This window comes from Copidosoma floridanum, unplaced genomic scaffold (assembly GCF_036245765.1).
Source record: "Copidosoma floridanum isolate Cflo_tuat_1 unplaced genomic scaffold, Cflo_Japanese_pri ptg000012l, whole genome shotgun sequence".
Taxonomy (NCBI): domain Eukaryota; kingdom Metazoa; phylum Arthropoda; class Insecta; order Hymenoptera; family Encyrtidae; genus Copidosoma; species Copidosoma floridanum.
In genome coordinates this window covers 3,567,503-3,586,857 of record NW_028321889.1, presented here as the reverse complement: position 1 = coordinate 3,586,857, position 19,355 = coordinate 3,567,503, and the positions used below count along the sequence as shown (strand labels likewise).

Genomic DNA, 19,355 nt, shown 5'->3' with positions numbered 1-19,355 from the left:
ACGAAAAACACATTGAATCTCGATACTTTTGCGATTAAAACTTTATTTCGAGATAGACTGTGGTAAAAAACATCTCCCATTCACCAATGTTTTTGATACGAAAATATCGAAAACCAATGATTTTCATCGTCTTCCTATAGGGGACTCCTAATTTGGTCTTCCTAACCTTGCCATGGCCGCACTTTGCGCCATCTGGCGCGAGACCTGGATCAATCTGATTGAGCCCCAGATCGACGATTGCCGATCGGCAGGCTATGATCTTCCCTTCGCTGTTCAAGAACGAGTGGCTCAACGTTGCGATCGAATCCATGCCGAACTCGAGTTTCTCGTTCAGATGTTTGCAGTGCAGCATGCCGCAGAAGACGTTCCTGCATCACAGTGACCGTAAGTTATACAATAGCACAAGATAATATACAAAAATGATTGAGAAAAAAAAAACTCACTGTTCCTGGCACTTGACGTAATCGTTGGCCGAATGATTGAATCCACAATTTCCATGCGCAGTGCCCTTGCTGTTCATCTTGTAGCACATATCATCGGAACTCGATCCCGTCGGTCCCCAGAGCAGCTTACACTGGTCGCTGTGGGTCCTACAATTGCCCTGGTAACAATACGCCTGTCCGTGCTTGCAAGGCTCACCGGCCATTTTGAACACGTCGGCAGGACAGTACTCGCTCTGTCCGGTGCAGTACTCGGGCAAGTCGCACTCTTGGTCGGCAACTCGGCACTCGGTGCCGGCTCTTTTGGGCTTGCAGGTGGTTAGGTCGCAGCATTCGCCCGTCGCACAGCTCGCATTAGCGTGGAGCATGCAACTGCTCGCGTCGCAGCACGGATTGTCGCACTTTTCCGACAGTCCGCAGTCGCATTGTTCCCCCGGTTCAACGAAACCGTTTCCGCATATTGGGCTGCCGAACAAGCGTTTTGGCTTGTTTCGCAAACAGTAGTCCATGCCGTGCTCGAAGGCCACTGCGAGGTATTCCACCGAACAGGAGGACCAGTGCCTCGGGCCTGAGGAGCCGCTCGACGGTGACATTATACATCTGGAACAAAGACGAGGTGAAAGGTTATTTTCTTTTCTTTCTTTTTTTTTTTTTTTATCGTGGATGGGAAGGTGCAGGCTCGCTGTAATTTTAATGCGTAATTTCACGTGAGCTTAACCAATTTTACTCCACTTAAATGGTCAAAACGAGGGCAGCACCTGATATTCTCGCAGTGATTACTCGTTTGGAATTACAAAGGATTTCCAATTAACGACGGTGAAAGGGAGGGCAACCATCTCGTATAGGTATCATATTTTGACGGATGGGAGCCTTACAGCTATAGAGCGTGATTCAAATCGGCTGTAGGATCAGTTTGGTGAAATTTCATCCATTATCGATTTCCGGGCTCAAATTAACTCGATGGAGTTCTATTGCCAATCGAATGCGCGCCGGAGGAAAAATAATACAATCAGAAATCCAAGCGCACCGACAATTGGTTTTAATCAAAGTAAGGCTCGAGGCAGTTCAAGTGCAAGCTAAAAGCCCAGCATTTGACTGTACAAATTTTCAGTGATAATTACCTATTGGCTCGAGAAAAGTGTTTGGTCATCGCCGTTGTCGTGATGGAGGACGAAAAAAAAAAAAAAAAAAAAAAAAAAAAAATAGTAACAAAAGACCCGTACCTTTCTTCCTGACACTTGCAGTCTGGGGTATCGTGTTCCATGCCAAAGTTGTGGCCCATTTCGTGGGCTACTGTCGCTGCCACCAGAGCGACGATGTTCGAGTGATCGACAGAGACGCCGCCCGAGAACTTGTTCGTGCAAATCGGACCCTTCAGCGCTTTACCGACGACTCCGTCGTCGAATTTCATCCTCCTGTTTTACGATAGAAGCAAAAAAATTATGCATGAATTTCACGAGAAATGATATTTTCATGGAGCTCTCGATTCGAATTCAATTTTTATAAGGCACGGAGTGAATACTCTCGTCGAGAAAAAATTTATCATCGACAACGTTATCCTTTTTACAAAAATTTGTCAAGTGATTTTTTTTTTTTTTTTTTTTCATTTTTTTTAATGGTACATTTTTGGCCATTTACCGATACAAAACGCATAATTGTAATACGAGGAAAAAAAGAATATTAGTTGCGATAGGTGATACTGAATTAAATGAACAAGGCAAGACTCACGTGAGCAATTGAGCGTTATCGTTGGGAATATTTTTGACGAGTTTCTCTCGGCGATATTGCAGAAAATTACTGAGGGTCGCATCGCCGTTGCTTCCGAGGTGTATCTCGTCGACTTCTCTCCACACTTCGACTCCGACGAGGGCGATGAAAATGTTCAGAGGCGCGTACAGCTGGAAAATACGGGAATTTTAAGTTTTGAGCATAAAATATTTTTTGTTTTGTTTTGTATGGATTGAGACGAATTACATTAACATGTGCCGTTACGAAAAAAAAAGTTTTAATTTGGAAAAACAATTAGCTGCTCAACGGTTTAGGGCGGAAAAAAATGATTTGTTGAGTTAATTTCATTAATAAATAAAATTACAATACTACTGCTAATACCTAATCGGAAAAAAGTTTTTCCGAATCATCTACTTGTTAATTTTTTTTACAACTTTTGAATTTAGTCATTTGGTCACGTCATCAATAAAACAATTGTATCTAAAAAGCGAATGAGTCATACACTTTTTGGAGCGTTTTATAATTTTCTAAAACTGGTTAGTTTTTTCATTACAAAAATTTTTTGCTGTAGTTTACTTCTGTAGTTCAGTTCAAGAGCTATTGGAAAGAAAATGTAACTTGCAAAAAAATTTCACCAAAGTGTTTGAAAATAAGAGAGTTGTCAGAAGAATTGAAAAATGTCAATGTCTGAAATTAATTAAATACTGCTCCAGTTGAAGTTTTTCAATTTCAACAGAAATCGAGTGATGTTTAATGACTTGCTTCCATGTAATCGTAAAATCCATTTAATATTGGTAGAAAAAATCATTAAAAAAATTTTTTTAATTGTTATTTAAATTTTTTACATTGACCGCAATTTTTTTCATCTCTAACGACATAAAGACCGGTTCTAAGAATGTATGCAAAATTAAATTCATTTTCAAACCGTAAACTGTAAATGATAGGTACATTTTTATAATACTGTTCGTGCACTAATTTGAGAGCAGTTAATTTGACGTCAAAAATTTGAAAAGTTACCATAATCACCGTAAAATGGAAAAATAATTGTATAAATACAAAATTATAGTTAAAAAAAAAAATAACAATACTAACGAAACAAGCACAATGTTTGGGCCAATGACCTTACAACGTACAATGTTACAGTCTCAACCAACTCACGCGCAAGCTTCGCTCTCGTCTGCAAGAACCGAAATCGGACAGAAGACACTGCACGCAAGTGCAAGTATACATACACGCAGAGCAAAAAACTAAGTCGACGAACTCGTCAAGCCAAGTGCGTCCTTATATGTATTTACACACTGTGTCGTCGCAAAAAAAAAAAAAAAAAAAAAAAAATCTCGCTCTCGAGGAAAAGGAGTTACTTACAGCATTGATGATGTTGGCGATGTCTTTGCAATGGTGGTAGACTCGGGTGAGATTTTCTCCTAAGGCCACGTACTCATTTTTGTCGATCACCAGAGCCAGTTCGACGTATCGCGATTGCCAGTTTGCGTTGTAGGGGCCGCGTATCTCCTCGACTGCTCGTTTCTTGCGCTGTTGGGATTTTTCATGAATTTATAGAAACGGTGTTCTGAATGGGATGCTCTTTTTTTGTGGGTAAAGAAAATGAATGAGAAATTTTTTTAAGTTTATGTGAATCCAAGTTTATTTACTCATCTGCAAAATGCATCAGATCAATAAAGGTATTATTATGAAACGTTTCACGAGTTTTGTTGAATATTAAATTTTTAATAAAAAATTAATGTAGGAAAGCTGTAAGATACGGAAAGTGAAACATCTTGGTACGCTTGAAGTTGTCTTAAATTAACGTAAATGTTTTTTTTACGTTAATCGTTTCAGATAAAAATTGTTGAGTTTACCCAAGCTGTTGCGTACTTTCCAATAAATTTTTTAATATTTGGGTATCCGTACTTCACAAATTTTATTTTTTAAACATACATTGACTGAATTCTCTTTATTGTTGCTTTAAATAAAAATTTCAATTATAAAACCTGAATAAAGGTTAAATCAATACGTGAGATCAGATGCACTTTGATTTCTTGTTTAAATATCATGAGATTTTTAACGATTTTAAAAAACAATTAAAATTTGGAAAATAATAGACACCTTGTTTGTTCATAATCAAGAGTCTTTGGCATGGGTACATTTTTAAATGTAATTTTTTTCCATTGTACTTATAATAATAATACTATGTTCAAGAAAATATCTTTTAGACAAAATAATAAATTATATTTTATAAAAGTGAACCATTTGGTCTCAAAGTATTTCAACATTGGCTCAAATTCTTTAAAATAAATTTTTTTCCTGAAAATGCACTTTGATTTGAAAATAATGTTTGTTATTAACAGTTTAAACAAATAAAAAATCTTTAAAACAAAATTTATATTTTCAAAAAAAAATTTCATTCTAAAGTAATTGCTTTTAAAAAAGTCTTCTTGGCGTGATAGCAACAGCAAAGTGCAATTTTTATACAAAGAAAAAAAAAAAAACGAAACAGAAACGACGTTAGTTTGATGTCGTCGATTGAAGTTTCTTTGCTCGTTCGAGCGACCATTGTCTCACTTACCCTCGAGAATCCGTCGAGTTTATTGCTACCATCCACGGCGGCAAACTTCTCCGTGACTTTGCGCGGCGTTCCTTTGTAACCTGCAATAAAATTTAATTTAAAATTCGTTATTTCGACGCTTCCGTTCTTTTTAACTTCAACATCCAGGACGTCGCGTTTGCCACTAAACAATAAACAATTCCGTGAATGTTTATAGGTGCATATACCGAGGGAAATAAACATTACAACGCTGTCACTGTAAACTGGTGACATTCGGTCATGCAGGGACATTTTGACGATTCTGTGATTTTTACTTTTTTTTTAAAGAAATTCGGTTATCCCTATAAGTACCAACACCCATCGATTTCCCGTTGAAATCAAATGTGAAAAGACCTATTTGACTGAAAAACAAAAACACTTGGTGTGCATACATATTATATATAAGGATGAATAAGACAAAAAAAGGTTGTAATTCTCGCATTTTTCTTTCATTGCTCGCGAGTCCCTCACTGCAGCGAAGACACTTATTCGACATAAATGTTTTGCTTTTCACTCTCGCGAGAGACTCGATGGAGAGAAAAGAAGCTCAACGAAGGGGAAGAAGACAGTACAGAAGATACCGCTCTATTGCCAAAAAACACACCCCGACAAAGAGGTTTAAAAAAAAAAAAAAAAAAATAGAACAAATACCTCCCCCCACTCCACCTGATAAAAGAAGATACAGGCGGGGGGCCGTTCAAAGAAAAAAAGGGGGGCGTCCGAAACTCCTGGCCAGCGGAGTTTCTTTCTTCGCCTTCGGGCTGTGGGCGAGTGTATGGCCGGATAAGATTAGTTCCGCAAAAAAGTAGGGAAGAGATACTTGCAGGGTGGATGGTCTGTGTATCCTCCTCCCCCCCTCCTTTCTTTATCCTATTTTTCGAAAGCTTCTTCTTCTTTGAACTGTCACGAGGCGATGTAGGGGGTTTCGGGGGGATTGAATTTTTTAATTCGCGGGGCGGATGAGATTTACTTCTTTTGGCGGTTTGTATACGTTCTGGCACGCGTGTGTGGTCGATTTACAACTATGTGGCTATACAAAGGATATGCATGGGCGTGCTGTTTGCGCTCCGTGGGCTCTTTTATCGGGGCAAATGCTCGGTATTGCAAAGTGATTTTACGCACAAAGTTATTGTACACATGATTTTCGTTTTTGTACATTTAAGTATATAATGTATTTTGAAATGGCTATGGTGTTTTAAAATTACGGGACACGAGTCTCTGAAATTTCAGTATTACGTTGATAAAATACGCCCAATGTGTAATGATACTGGTGTTATTTATATCGTTTTTACAAAAAATTTCTACGAAAAAATCACAAATTTAATATTTATAACAATAATTAAATTTTTAGGAGTTTCTTGCCTTTATTAACATAAAAGGTTGACGACGTCAATTTAAAAAAAAAGCACGGAAAGTATAATTGTTTTTTACAACTGTACTGAAAAATGGGAAATTAAGTTTCGAAATATCCGTATTGATACCATAGCACTGTTGATTGAATTTTAATGAAAAGAATGTATATGCATAAGCATACTGCATGATGGATTGGTTATTAATTGAATCGCGAAACATCAGCTTGCTCCTTACAATACCGTCGGTGGAATCAGGTTGAATGGAAAACCCAATTATGCCACTGCTGAATTTGAAAAATGTCTCATCTCAAAACAAAATTAATTTTGCACATGAACAATGTCATTTTTAATTTCATTTCTACAAAGCATACTATTTTGTGCCCAAGTTATTGTTATTTTTGACTTATAATTATAATATTTTATGACAAAAAATATGTAAAATCATAAAGAACAGGTATAAATTATAAGGATTCTTAACTTGATTAGTTTTTAATATGGTGCAACGCGCCCTGTAAGAACTAGCCCCTCAACATAGGGTTCATACTTAACATAAATTCCATTTATTGAAAAAGGAAAAAAAAAATTTTAAACTAAATCTATACCGCAACTATATACAAAACAAAAATTTGTAAAGTAACAAATCATTTACATGAAATCAAAAATTTTACAAAGTCAATTTTTTACGTAATTTAACAATAATAAATTTAAATACATATACGTAGCCGCTGCATTGTCTGTCAGGAAATGTACTGTGATGAGCTTGTGCGGCACAATGTATAAATTAAATCAAGCGAAAAATATTTATCATAAAGCTTACTTTTTACACTAGTAAAACTTGTTCGAAAACTTGTTTGTTAATATTTACCCCTGTTAAAACTAGCCCTTAGCTCCCCTACTTGTCAATTTATAAAATTCCATAACACCTAAAATTAGCACCCAATTGAAAAAAAAAAAAAAAAAAAAAATTCCAAACAGCCCATTTCGAATAGCAGGTACAGTAAAAGGTCAAAGTTTCAATACCCAGAGTCGAGAGTACAGCAATGTGCTGCCGAGTAAACTTTCGCCATTATAAAAAGGTCAATTGCCGCCCGACGATTTCTACGCTCGAGGTGCTGAGAAGAGAGAAAATAAGGGAACCCAGTTCGGCTGAATTCGTGTACCTACATGTATAAACGGCAGTACTCCAATTTGAAACGTCACATATTCATCGATCTCTCGTGAATGCGCCAACTTGAAACTACCCATTTCTATACGAATTGGAATTTCTCGTGAAAAAATCTATTAGGTTCGGCAAGTGGGTAATCAGAAAATGTGTATTGGATTGGATTGGATGTAAAAAATTGATCAAAAATAAAGCTTATCACTCCCGAAATTCAACCTGCTCTGTCTTGGTCATTTTTTGGTTTGAATGAAAAAAGAAAAATACGTTTACAAAAAAAAAAAAAATTTCACGTTTTTGTGTCGATTGAGCCGAATTGAACCCCTCCTTCCAGAGAAACTCCTATAAAACTCCCATGATCGCGTGAGAGAAAACAGGCTCTAGGGGGGGGGGGTACTGTACCACCCAATAAGGTAAAGACCGGTGCGTCGTCGCAAAAGGGCAAGAGCACGGCCTTGCATCTTTTTTTTTTTTTTTTTTTTTTATCACATCGGAGCGAGAGAGAGAGCAAGTTCAACTCCTCTTCCTCGTTGCAGCTAGGGAATGAAAACGGGGAGTAAAGCGGATTGCGTGCAGTGTTGGGAATCGAATTAGCGGCCTGTGCAGCGCGAAAGGAGCGCGATATTGCGTAAGGCTTCATTCGGCGTACTGGTCTTTGTTCCTTTTTTTTTTTTTTTTTTTTTGGCCACTGTGACGGAATGGAGATGGAATTCAAAGAGGATTACAGAGGTGATTTTCAGCTGGAGGGGTATTTAAATGGAATGCCTATGCGGCGGTAGGGAAATGAAGTTGGAAAGACGAGCGGGCTACGGGTTTTGCGAGCGAATGGGGGAGTCGGGAAGCTGATTTTGTTGATTGGAGGATTATCTTTGTTCTGAACGATCATGTTGTGGTATCGAATGAAATAAATTGATATTTACTTTTTTTATACTCTTCAAGTGAGTAAAGCTATTTGTGGAGTGTTAAAATGGGTATTTTTGAGGAAAATTTTTATTTTTGTTGATTTTCGAGTTGATTAGTTTACTTGTCAAGTTAAACAAAAACGAAATATTATTGATGAGGATTAATAAGGAAAACAAAGAGTATTTTTATTATAAATAGGGGGGTTGAAAAAAATTTCTATTTAATTTTTTTGTAGGTGTAATCAGGGTGAAGATAGGTATATAATCACGCAAAAAAATATTACTTTGACTATAAAACCTTATGGAAAGGATAATTAATTTTTGTAAACAAATTTTATTTCTCACCTTGATTGAAACTGTTAAAATAGTTTCAAGTCGTGTGTGATGGCATAAAACTAAATTTAAGTTTATTACTCGCAAAGGTTTTACATTTGAAAGGAAATAATCTGTGACGCTGTTATGATAGTTTTATAAAACAAAAGAAAGACGCAAAGAAAAAACAAGCTTGTGCGCACGCGTCTGATAAAAAAAAAAAAATATTATAACTCACCGCACGTATGATTAGTCACAAGATCGGTGTGCTTGTAGAGGTAATGCCGTGAATCCAGGGACTCCGTCTCGGGATGAATATAATGGTGATTTTCACCGTCGAATATTACTCCACTGAGCCCGTGGCACGTCGACAGTGCCACCCATGAGCCCGGAAGGCCCTGGACGCTGCCCCTGTAGTGACACAATTCCTGTAAAAATGAAGAGGAAAATTGATAAAAAAAATTTTCACGCGTACAAACTTTGAAAAAAAAAGGCGCGAGAATTTTTTAACGTGATTCTCGGCAACAGATTTTTTTTCTTCAAACATTTAATACGTTTTTCGCTTAAAGTAACTGTTATAGATGGGAGCAACAAGTGTCCACTACACAACCACGATCGATAATTGTGTTTACCGCATACGAGAGGCTTCGTCGAAAAATAAAACCAAACGAATTTATCCGCGATGAAGAAGTAAAAATAAGACTAAAATACCGTAAAAAAAGAAAAAAAAAAAAAAAAAAAAAAAAAAAAAGACCGGAGACAGATGTGTACATTGCAAAACCCATCGATTTTTATTTCACTCCAGTTATTTTAGAGAGATAAATTCTAATTCCTTTTTATTACTCTTTCGTTCAAACGTGCATGCAAGGAACGATAGTAATTAACAGTACACAGCGCATAGTATACGTGTAGCCGTGGGATAATGCCGTTATTTTATTTATATGTATTTGCAGACACATTTTTGTACAAAATAGTGTAGTGTACAACGAACAAAAAATAAACGGGTTAGTTTATGAAAAAAACAAAAAAATAATAATTTTAGATTTAAAGCTCGATTGTTACGTTTATCATCAGAGCGAAAAATAATATTATGTGATGTTCTTTATTTAAAAAATATGTAACTCAAGTCTAGTGTCTACTGAACATTCGATATTTTTAAAAATATATAAAAATTTTTTTTGCTTTTAAGAGTGATTATTTTAAAGCAAAAGGTAACAAACATCATGCTTATTTAATAATGCAAAAAATTTCTAACTGTACTTTGAATAAGAAAGCTACTGACACACAAAGTACATTCAACCTGCTATTCATTACGTTACTAGGCGTTCAAACAAATGTAAACTTTTACTTTAAAGGTTAAACTTTGATTCAGAAAGTCCTTAAAATACCAAGTTATAAAGTTATACGGAAAAAAAAACTATTTTTTTTTTTTTACATTAAACTATGAAATTTTACTGTACTAGTAAATTTTTTCTTTGATAAAATGCATATTATTGATAACTATCATATTATAAAGTTAAGTTATATGTATTGAATTCGATCCCAATCAGAACTAGATGTTAGATTTATTATTTATTATTATTATTATTATTATTATTATTAGATCTGAATAGACTTATTAATATCATTGTTATTGTAATCGTTATTATTATTGTTATTGTTATTGTTATTAATATACATATATACTTCTCAAATCAATAAACTATAATACCCAATCGAACCGTAAATGTAACATCAAAGTACAATAATTGACAACTATTGTACAATATGCTGTGTATTAACCAAAAGTACACACGCACACAAACACACACACACACACACCCGATGCCTGATTGTCCAACCGCGCCGATGTCACGCTTGCAACAACCATTACACAATACAGTCACAAATTGGCGGTTATTTCGAGAGTATGGTCAGCACCGAGATTTCCTGGGGACGTGTGTATACCTCCACACGCAAGCACCACCCGCGTTCGTTTGCTCTATAACGCCCATTGCTGATGGCAATTACGAATATATATCAGGACACGCGTACGTTCACTCCTGTTGTATATTTATCGTATGTGTGTGTACGCTGGTTAAACGCGTGTTCCTGATATGTCCAATTGACTGAACCGCACGTAGGTTTATACAGAGTGGACAGTGGCAAAGAGAGAGTATAACGACCTTTCCAGTGTTTCCTCTCTCTTTTGCAGAGAGCGATATCAGAGAGATAGAGTTTATTCGTTTCTATAGTTAATGTGTTTTTACTATCGCTTTTTTACAAGCTTTTTTATCTCCCCATGCAATGCACGTATGGCTATTGTTGTAGATCTGCTGCACGTGTATTCAAACGTAAAGGCGGATGGAACGTCGTTTTCTATTTTTCGAATTTCAATCGGCACTTCTGTTTTAACGTACTAACTTTTCCATTTGCCCTTTCTGTACTATTATTTTTCAAATTACAGCGGATGATGATGACCGGACGATATTAGTGATAAAAGAGAAAGATTCAAATTAGGCCGTTATTTCCGTGCCTACGCTCTTTTTTGTTCGAAATAACGGGCCTGTGACGACGCAGACTGTGTGATATACCGACAAATTCGAAACTCGCTTTCTATTGTATTATTATACTTTTAATATGAACCGGCCCGTCGATTGTGCTCTGAGCGTTAAAAAAGAATATTACGTTCCCACGTATCGTTGGTAGAACATGTGGGTTCAATTGAAATTCGTTTGCTGAGAGAACAATTTTAAACGTATTTATTCTTCCACAGCTTTATTAAAAATTTGTTTTTTGTTATAAACGCGAGATGGACGTGTCAGTTTTCGATTTTTAATGTGCACACTGTGCTATGGATCACTTCTTAAAAAAATGTTTCATTAGAAAACGAAATCGATGATACATCCCGTGGTTTCTTTTTTGCATCAATCTCAAATTCATTAAATTTACCCTGATGTAAACTTTTTGCGGCACGGCTAGTCGTTAGTTGTATCAATGATAAAAAAAATTAAATTACATATACTTGTATTTCAATGGACGTGATCCACTTTTCACGTACAACTTGGACGCGAAAAAAATAAACAGAAAAAAAAGGGAAAAGTTGAAAAAGAGTAAAGTACAGCCGAACTCACCACTTTGTCCGGTACGTTGGTCTCGAAGTCGCCGCGGTGCTGATGTCTCTCCTTGTACCCGTAGGGAACGAGATCCGTGTTGAGCCTCAGCTCAAGGACGCGCATCTCGCCGTTCAACTCCAGAGCCACTCTGAGCTCGGCCGCGTGCTCGGTGTCCTGAAAACCAAAATCAACACTTTTTTTTACAATACACCCCATTTATAGTCACTCGTTACTTTTACAATCGTATATTCACAACTACGCGCTATTCGGACCCAAGTCCCTATAGTTGGTGTCCGCGGGGATGAGAGGGCAGTATAATTGCATTGATGTGCGGCCACTGTGACGTTGATTTAATGCGCGCAAACTCGTTTCAGCCGAATCAACCGAATAATCGTTCCTAAGCCCCGACGGTTGGTCGGTTGAAAATTTTCACGCCATTATGCATATATTGGAGCAGATTAGTATCGAACGGGTGATAACGATTCGAAGCTTTTGTCAAACAGAATACGGGGTTTGGACACGCGATATACGAAACTCGTGTATTATGCTACACTTTGGCAAAGTAAGGTATATAGGTATACATACGCTTGTTGAAGTATTCTCTGATGCGCGTACGTAAACGTGATTAATTCAACGGAGAGGTATACGATTGATTTTAGCGCAAAGGGGAAATTATACACCCCCGGGGGTAAGGCTAGTTTTGTTAATCCGTGCGATCTCGATGGCCAAAATTTATCGGACGTCTCGTTTTTGCGAACAAATTAATTTCCTACCATCCATTAGTACACATTTTGGCTTTGACTCTCGAGCATGGATTACATGCGATGTACGTTGCAATTGTAATGCGATCGCTTTGAAGGATGGATAAAAAAAACAAAAAAAAAAAAACGCGTCGAGTATGGACAACAATGACCCCAATCGATGTTATCGTTAATTAAACATTCGAAAAACCATACTGTCGAATTGCGCAAGATAATGAAGCATCAAATAGTGAAAATTAAAAAAAAAAAAAGAAAAAAAATTTACAATCGCGAAAAACAACGTTTTTGAAACTTTACCGGCAAGTATTAAGAGAAAAAAGACAGCTTTAAGTATAGAGTTACTACACAACCACCGAGAGCATTGTCCGTTGTAAATCTCTATCTTCTATATTTATGTCATCAGGTCTAAATTTTTTCTACTTGCAGTGTACCTTTGTTCTTTATGTTAACGACAGAGAGGAAACATAATATATCTTATACGTATAGACGAAGAGGAGTTAATTTAATTTCGGCGTTTAGGTAATCAAGTCCAGATGAGGGTGAATGAACATTTACGTAGAGGCCTAAAAAAGAGAAGGCCAAAACAAAGAAACCATTGTCCACCACTGCCATGGCCAAGTGCTCGAGGGTAGAAGATGAGTTGACTAATTATCTGTTGCATCCGAATTTCCTGACAAAAGGATGGATGTTTGTGTGTTTTTTTGTTAATTGAAGACACACACAGAGGCTGAGGATGAGAGAAGATGAGCGCGAGAAGACGAGAAGCAAGTACAAAGTCCTATTTGTTAAATTTTCAAGATTATACATATCCAGTGGGCAACTTGGTATTTTGGAGACGCGGTTATTGAAATTTACAAAGATTTTTTTTTTTTTTTCAAACTACGCACGAGCTTTAAGCAAAATTTAGTTTGTTGCCTATATGTACGATGAAAAATTCGCTCACGACCGAGCGCAGCGAGAAGTAAATGTACACTTTATTCGCGCTAAGCTGAATATTTAATGAGAGAAAGGGTGACCGGCTACTGCTGCCTTTTTTTTTTTTTTGTCGCTTTCGGAGCTCTTGAGGCAAGTTGTATAGTGAGGTAATGCAACACTTTAATGGCGATGAATTTATTCTATTTGCAAAATATAGCTTGTCCTCGCATTGCATCGAATTTAACGATCACGCCGAGATTATTTGAAATCGTTTCAAAAACTCGAGTGAACAATTCCCAAATAAAACTTGTTGGTCCACCAGTAGAACTACAAGACAATTCTAACGATGTATTGTACATATGTTATATCGACTTTGCCCACTCGTTACGTAATAACCTATACTTAAAATTTTTTTGTATCCACGCATAATGTGTACAAATACGGGGGGGGGGGGGAATGAGGTCCGGGACATAGACGGTGCACCTCACATTCTCGTAGTGAAATTTCGAATGTTCGTTCCAGCGACGTTTGATTTCGATAACAGCGACTGCTCTTTATTTCAGCGCGAGGCGGTTCACTTTGACTCTCCATCTCCACTGCACTGTGAAATTGAAGTGCACTGTCGATATTTCGGACCTTCCCCAGGTGATTGCCATTCATATACTCGCGTGACTTTTACCCTTGATGGTTCTGCTCGACCAAAATCATATTCGGAAGCATTTGTCGCCCGTATATTTATATATTTTTTATACATACCCGTACATATGCACGATGAAAGCACTTGACTATCAACTTTGCCCTTTAAGAATATAAAACTGTAAAATGTTTGCCCCATCATATCGTGAGTTCAAGAGAAGAAAAACATTCCCAGCACGAGCAACGCGATACATTTTGGGAACAAAAAATTGTATATCATAGTTTAAACAAAAATCTAGGTTGTAAAATAATCCCATCACGTTGGTACTACACGACACGTATAAATTACATCACACGAAAACGCCCTCCACGCGGGCACCCGTGGCAAAGTCAGAGCAAAGATTTCACCGTAACTGCAACGCGAACCCCCTAATAACTGTTTCGGAAGCTACAAATGTGTACATTAATTTTCGCTTCATCTGAAGATACGTGTATTATATATAAATACGTGTACGCGCAAATACAACAAAAGCCATAGCAGCGGTGGCTTCAGTTTCACGGCCCTCACCGCATAACTCACGCTGCAGGGGCTTAACCTAATTAGAGTTGCAGCACCAGCGCAATTTTCCACCCACCCCTTGTCCCTCCCGCCGCCGTTTGTCCTTTCGAGATCCTGAGTAATTAATTTAGAGGCGCGCACTTCCGGGATGAAATCAAAGGTGCAGGTATTAAGTGAAAACTCATCATATTGCCCCTTCCTTTCCTTTCTTCGCCCACGGGTGTTGATAAAATACCATGGATGTAATGTACGGGGGTGTTGAGTTGCAGAAAAGACAAAAGAGGGTGTTACGATGAAAAGACGCGAAAATAGGCCTCGGGCGCCAAAAGCGAGTCACCTTCCCCAATATTGGTAATGAGGACGCCAGTATGTGCACTCGGTGAATCTTATGCGGGTATTACCTGTACAGCTGTGCCGCGTGTAATGAAAAATGAAAACGAAGCGCCACTGACTCTATAATACAGGTATACGAGTTGTTGCAATACCGCGTGGCAGGTGCTCTCTTTTGAGCGCGTGCCGTATTTTTTATTAGGTACGGTAGCATGTGGCGTTTGCAAATTGGCGCTCCTTCAGCTGTTAAAACCACGCATGCATATGCATGAGTTAGGTAAAACGTCTTACAAAAAAAAAAATCGGCTTCGGTGATATTGTCAGATGTCTTGTATACCAGGGGTGTAATAACGTGTCACAAACTTTTGTCTGAATTTTCCTTGGCTGGACTCGACTCCAGGATCGCGCGGTAGGGGTTGCTCTCTGGACGGTCGATCCGAGCCAAGGTACAGATTTCTACAGATTTATATAATAACTGCCATAAAAACCATTAAAAAAAAAATTGTCCACCTGAAAATGCCATCTATGCTTGACAGGACATTTCTTTATTATCCGTTTGATACCGAAACACCACATTGGGAAACCTTAATTTCAAGAAAATGGGGATCATTAGTTATGTCTATAATATTAACGCTCAGATTGTTTAAATTTTTGTGATGCTGGTATGGAGATGGAGGATCCGATCCTGAAAGAAAGGATTTATCCAAAATCGAGGGGAAACGAAGGTACAGAGCGGACATTCGATTACTGGTAAAAAAAAGATGAGGAGAGGAGGTAGGGGGGGCAAACGTACACTCCATCCTGCGCGGCCCATAACAATTCAGCTCTCGGACAGGCGGACCGGAAGCTCAGCACCGGCCAACCGACCGACTGCAGCGGTAGCTCCTCTTCGTCCGATTTGAATTTAGAATTTCGGTCGCGTGCCCGTATGAAATACGAACGCAGCCTGACTTTTGGCAGGAGACCCGCTTTTTTATTACTTCCGAGAGAGGGTATGTGGTGCAGGGGGGGGGAAGGAGATTCTACACCACAATCTGCAGGAAATCAATTTTATTTTCAGCTCTGAAAATTGAATTCAGTGTATACATATGCTGGGCTCCGCCACTTTTATTTGAAACTTAACTAGTTGGTAAAGGCTTGCGCAATGGGCTGTGGTTCACTTACGTAGACACATCGTGAAAATTTTATAAAATTCGGTACAGTTGTATTTTTCCTTGGATGTGGAATTGTTTAGTAATACCAGTAACAGGAACAATCACAAAAACCTATGTGTGGGATGGAGTTAAAAAATAAAACATTGATTTTTACGCGAGTTTCAAACTCTTACAACGTTAAATAAACCCAATTATTATTCTATGAAGTGAAACTTCACTACGGATACAAAACGAGTTAAAATCAAACCCAATAAAATTCAAAGGGGTTTTTTCCGTGGACGCGAGCCCATGATAAATTACGTTACATATGAGCTTTATTCCTTGGACGTCGAACCGTTTACTAATAACGCTATACACCAGTAATAGGGGAAATCTTTAAAACAGATGTGAGATGGAGTTATTTAGCCAATGAAGTGCAACTTCACTATGGATAGAAAAAAAGTTGAAATCATACCCAATAAAATTAAAAACTGATTTCCTTGAACTCGGGTCATTACGTATCATATTCCATACGTATCTCTCTGTAACTCACCTTAAAAATACACACATAAACACACACGCGTTCGATAAATCGGTAAACATATCGGATTCTAGATACGTGCAAGCATTGCGAGCATCCTACAGGGGCATAGGAGGATGAGGGGGTGGGGGTGACGGGTGGAAAAGAAGAAACAGCTAGTATTCATCGCACACTCAAGCGCAAAGTCGAGTGGAATATGGGTGAGGGCGGGGGGGGGGGGCGGGGGTGGGAAGGGAAAACATGGCCGATTGCCAGACGCGTCCTTGACAGCATGTGAGGAAGGACGAAGTGGGGAAGAATCTCTCGAGAACGATAGCACTGCACACACACACACACATCCAATATAATTTCCGCAGAAGGAGATAAAAATGCGAATGTGGGCACACACATATATTATATGTATATATACAGGACTTCGATTTCCTGCACGACTTTGATGAATTTCGCTAGTGCAGTTTTGTGTTGGGGGTTCTCCTGGGAAACTGCAAATACATTCGTATACATATACCTGTACACGTAGTTTGAGTTGCGTGCTGCTGTATACGTTACAGGGCACACAGAGTGGTGAAATGGCGTATAGTGGTCTCCAACGGTTGTGCCACTACTGTTACTGCCAGGAGATTGATGAAGCATACCTATATGTACGTACACACTGTACGTAGCGCGCGAGAAGAGAAGAGCGAATTTCTAGAGGGTCAGAATGGAGGCGGGGGTGGGTTGATTGATATGCCTCTCGAGTAAACGTGTGTGTGTGTGTGTGTGTGTACGGGAATCGTTGCTCCCGAGAAATGTGGATTAATCGATGGTCCCGAGGCCTCTTTTGGGCTACTTTTCGACTGTTTAGCTGATTTCCCAATACAGGTTTGGTCTCCCTCGATATTTGTTCTTGTGATGGACCGAACGTGTCGCGTATACTTTGTTACAGGAAAAAAAAAAAAAAAAAAAAGTCGACCGGTTCGAGAGCTCACTAGTAAAAGAAGCCACGTGTTATATGTGATGGTTTTAACAAGACGGTGCCAAGGTTACGCGCTTGTCTATAGACGTTTTCCTTGTAGATGCACAGTACGCGCGTCTGTGATACGTTAAAATCATACGTATAGACATGCCCAACTATAGCTCTGATTTTGATTAACGATCCCGCATCTCTCGTCGAGAGCAGAAAAGGGGAGGCGGGAGGAGGAGGGCAAGTTATCGGTATCTGACTTCTAACCTCGTTTAGATAATGCGCCCTCCAACTATTAATTTCGCCCGTTCGTCCCGGGTAACGTATTACTCAACGTCCTCGTGTCGAAATTTTCATCGAGGTGTTATTAATGGAGACTGAGAATCAAGCAAGAGTAGGTAGGCACATGAGTTTGCCAAACTTTTTTCGATGGAACTAGTGATGAGTATGGGTTAGGGGGTTTCTGGAAGGGGATACGCGAGGGAATAAGGTTTTTTTTCTAATTTTCCGATGGTTACTGCTTCCCAAATTTAACTTTTTTTTTTTAATTTTACCTACCGAAACAAATAACAAACTGCACGTGTAACAATGTTTTATTTCCAAGGCTCAGAATTTTTTAGGTTAAGATAAAAATGTTTGTGAAAAATACCATGCTCAAAGAGTACTCCGAAAATTGAAAAAGTTTGAAGAAAAATTGTTTTTGTATTTTTGTTTTATATCAAATTTAAACGACAGTAAATTTTCTCTTGGAGGTATGCACTAGCTTTAAAATGGTGAATTTTGCAAGGCAGAAGTTCTTTTTTTAAACAAAAAAGAAATTGATAGATGGTACGAATTAATAAAAGTTTAATTTGAGGAAATAAAAAATGATCCAACACATTTCCGAGTATTGCAGCGCAAAGGGAAACTCCATTTATAATTGAGCTCCAGGCAATTCATTTCTTTAAAAAATACGTACACACGTACATCCGTAAAAACCACAGAAAAGCCAGCGCAATAATAATAACCTAACGCGAATTAGTTTTGATCTCGGTTATAATATAAACTGACTGATGCTGACTGTCGGCTGGTGTTCTCCAAATAGCAATGAAACTTCATTGTCTGTACGTATTGTGTACAGAGGGGCTCTCTTGGTTATAACCAACGGTGCTGTTCTCGTTATTATTATTATTCTCACTTTGTGGAATATTTGATGTGCACAAAAATGATACCCTATTTTCATCCATCCAAGAAAACACTATTTGGATCGAACAAAATATGTCATAATTTTTTGTTCCATTCATTTGGATAACAGTTTTGTTTGTATGTTGAAATCATTTTTTTAAAAACCTCATGATACATTATTCTGTCGATATAATATCTTACATAAAATCCAATGATGATTAATTTAGTTAAAATAACTCAAGATTAAATATTCATACATTAGTTTGTTTGGTATAAAATTGCTACAAGGAAAAGCACATTTATTCGTTGTATTTTTACTGTTTATTGTATTTTACATTAAAATGACGGAAACATGTCTTTTAAAAAATTGTCTTTGTCATTATTACAGTAATGAAAAACAGTTTAAAAAAGACATAGTTTTAGGAGTGTATTTTGGATAATCCTAAAAATATCTTATAAAATTCATCATTAACATCGTTTTCAAATGAATTTAGATTCAATGAAGCTTTGCATACATCCCAGTAATCGAAATATTTCGCCATAACGTTAAAATAACGAACTACCTCGCGAAAATTGGTAAATATCGTTATTCAGCAATATACTGTCGACAAATAACGTCCCTGTATACGGTTCAACATCAAATCGCAGTATCGTACATTTTATAATGACTAGCTATTTTCAGTCATGCAAGGAATGCAAAATTAATAGTCAAGCACATCATGCAGTTTATGACTCAGTAATTCATTGTTTGCAGAAATTAATTACCATTCAATAGTTGACTATCGTTGGCGGTCAAACGTG

General features: G+C 37.8%; 1 protein-coding gene across 2 annotated transcripts in view; it reads right to left on the bottom strand.

Moving 5' to 3' along the window:
- Window positions 1-19,355, bottom strand: part of Meltrin (disintegrin and metalloproteinase domain-containing protein meltrin) — a 110,073-nt gene that overhangs the window by 7,095 nt on the left and 83,623 nt on the right. For both annotated transcript variants that reach the window (XM_089590623.1, XM_089590624.1), the window contains 8 exons: window positions 11,591-11,746; window positions 8,716-8,905; window positions 4,735-4,814; window positions 3,534-3,701; window positions 2,169-2,338; window positions 1,664-1,855; window positions 444-1,040; window positions 167-368 (listed from right to left, as the gene is read on the bottom strand). In XM_089590623.1, the coding sequence (XP_089446749.1) occupies window positions 167-368; window positions 444-1,040; window positions 1,664-1,855; window positions 2,169-2,338; window positions 3,534-3,701; window positions 4,735-4,814; window positions 8,716-8,905; window positions 11,591-11,746 (1,755 nt within the window). The remainder of the gene's footprint in view (window positions 1-166; window positions 369-443; window positions 1,041-1,663; window positions 1,856-2,168; window positions 2,339-3,533; window positions 3,702-4,734; window positions 4,815-8,715; window positions 8,906-11,590; window positions 11,747-19,355) is intronic.